The sequence below is a fragment of the Etheostoma spectabile genome, chromosome 16, assembly GCF_008692095.1.
Source record: "Etheostoma spectabile isolate EspeVRDwgs_2016 chromosome 16, UIUC_Espe_1.0, whole genome shotgun sequence".
Taxonomy (NCBI): domain Eukaryota; kingdom Metazoa; phylum Chordata; class Actinopteri; order Perciformes; family Percidae; genus Etheostoma; species Etheostoma spectabile.
The window spans coordinates 18999295-19001949 of NC_045748.1; the positions used below are offsets into that span (position 1 = coordinate 18999295).

Sequence of the window (2655 nt, forward strand, 5' to 3'; positions counted from 1 at the left end):
TTATACCCTTGTATTTTGTGGCTCAGTGGTTGAGCTTATAGTAGGCCTATTCTGTACCATTGTTGTAGCTTTGTGCCTATATCCTGTGTTACCGATGCCTAGTTTTGCCCTGTCATTTCATTGTTCTTGTTTTAGTTTTTGTGTGTGTGTATCTGTCTCTCTCTCTCTCTTTCTCTCTCTCTCTCTCTCTCTCTGGCTGAAAATGTCACTCTCGAAAATTTGTCAGCACCCTATGTGTATATATATATATATATATATATATATATATATCTCCTGTGTGTCTCTCCAGGGGTTAAAATCCAGTTGTCAGGGAAGACAACAACCATTGGACAGACCATAGGTGCCCTGTCACGTTCTCCTTCCAAGAGCACAAGAATGTCTGTCTCAGATACAGGCCGTCTGACAGCCACCACCATTGGACTGTTCCCGGTTACAAGTTCAGATACCATCACAAGCTGTTCTGCCCAGCTTGCCTCTTACGCTTCTCCAACCACCAGCTCTCAGCTCCAGGGTATCCCTTCCTTTAACATGATCTCCCAAACATGCTCTTCCACATCCACCTCTACTGCTGCCACTTTGCCTGCAGGAAACATGATCAAGAAGGAACTTGGTATGCCTTTGAGTATACTGTCCAGCAACTCTCCTGGTCAGGTAACTACTACTGTGCAGAGTAGCCCAGCCCAAACCTCCACATCCACTCTTGTCCAACAGCTTTCAAATATCCAAAGTGGCATTGGTGAGGAAACCATTTCCTTATCTTCCTCTCAACTTCCTCTCAATAAAACCCCCATCTCCTCTGCAACAACTGCCAACACCCCATTCACCACTTCTGCTACAGGGACAATCCAGCAGAGGATAGTCATCAACACCTCTACGCCCCTTGCTGCTGGCACACAGATTCTTCTTAACAATGCACGCTTTGTAGTCCCTCCCCAGGGTTTGGGTCCAGGCAGCCATGTCCTTATTATCTCTAGCCCTGCACCACAACAAGTACCTACTGCCACTCGATCATCAGTACCTCCCCAAGGGGTAAGTCATGTCACTGTAGCCCCTCGAGCACCAGTGTTACCCCAATCACTAGCCAGGTTGCCTGGTGTACCAGCCCTAAGGTCTCCTTTTATAGCATGCACACCTGCTGTTGGTCCATCATTGCTAGCAACCACTACAAATGTCACGCCAATTCAACTAACAGGAACTTCTGGTCTGGGCTCAACGTGGTTAACCAGTAAAACAAATGTAGTGTCTGCTCTGCCTATACCCATGCCTGCTGAATGTTCATCCACCATTTTGCCTGCATTGTCAGCCCCTCTATCACCCATGCCTGTTTTACCCAGCCCATCCGCTGTTGCTCTGCACAACCCTGTTTTATCAGTTCCCACACCCCTGTCCTCAGCTGTATCTCCTGTGGTAGCAGGCAAACAAGCTTTGCATTCTTCTCTTCCTGCCCAGCAGGTGGTTTCGGTGACAACTCCGGGCCCAGGCATACAGCCTCAGCCGACAGAAGTTGGTATTGCAGCACCCTCCACTGCTCTATCACAGGCACTAGTGCATATGGGACTAGGCAACAACACATTAGTCAAAAAAACAGTGCCTGCCTTAATGCAACCAGTGCTTGCTGGCACAAGGAAACCGGTATTGCCAACAGTTGCTGTCCCACCAATTGTAAGTGCAATGTCTAGGATGCAGATGTTGCCCATTGCTACAGTTCCACCAATCGAAAACACTGTCAATACTTTGGAAACTGCACCTGTGGTCACAGGGCCTTCATCCAGCAGCACTGTAATAATCACTCCAGCTCAACCGATCACATCATTGAAGACAAACGACACCATCCACCCCCCTGTCATTCTGACCAATCAAGCACTTGATAAGCACTCTTTGCAGACCTCATCCTTCGGTATGCATACCAATGTAGCATCCAAGCTACTCATTAGTCCTGATGGCGCTCTTTTAAATCCAGTTCAATGTCAGGGCAATGCAGTTGAGCTGAATGCCGGCCCTAACCCGATGGATGCACTAGTGGTTTCCCCCAACAGTTCCACTGGAGCACTACACACACATGATTCCTCTTTACAGCCTTCACAGGCAGACAGAAAGTAAACCAAACTGAGACTGTGCCAGTGAGGACCCGGACACAGGCTTTCAGCTGCTTAGTTACGCCAGGGCTCATATCCATTGCTTGTAGTAATCCTGGGTTTAGTTAAAGAACTGCTTTCTAGCTGTAGTTTGACTTGTAACATTTAGGATACAGTAGGTTATACACTCTGGTTAGATTCTCTTTAGGAAAACTGTATGCTCATTCAGACATACTGGAAATATATACTGTGATGGTTTTCTCAAGTGAAAACTGGTGAGGTTGCCCTGAGATGAATGTTATAGACTTACTGACTTTTTTTTTACTGTATGGCCATTAATGGCACCTGTTAAAACAAAGCAGTAGATAAAATAAATTTCAACTCAAGCTTTTGCAATGCGTTTCAATGCCATTAGATACTGCTTCAAGAAGTAATAATTGGGATACTATTCATTAAGGGTGGGAATCTCTGGGCACTTCACGATTCGATTCAGAGGCCAACGATTCAATTCTAAACCGATTATCGATGCATCTCAATGCAACATTTTTTTATGTACATTTCCATGCGTGATTTAAAAAAA

General features: G+C 45.9%; 1 protein-coding gene across 2 annotated transcripts in view; it reads left to right on the forward strand.

Annotated features, from left to right (window-relative positions):
* The window catches only part of brd10 (bromodomain containing 10), an 11814-nt gene that overhangs the window by 8840 nt on the left and 319 nt on the right, over nt 1-2655 (forward strand). The window contains exons 10-11 of one of the 2 annotated variants that reach the window (XM_032540162.1): nt 290-1029; nt 1453-2655. The exon at nt 1453-2655 is cut by the window's right edge and continues 319 nt beyond it. In XM_032540162.1, coding sequence (XP_032396053.1) covers nt 290-1029; nt 1453-2100 — 1388 coding nt within the window. In that variant the 3' untranslated portion in view covers nt 2101-2655. Of the gene's footprint in view, nt 1-289 lie in introns of both variants that reach the window. The other variant, XM_032540161.1, reaches the window with a different exon arrangement.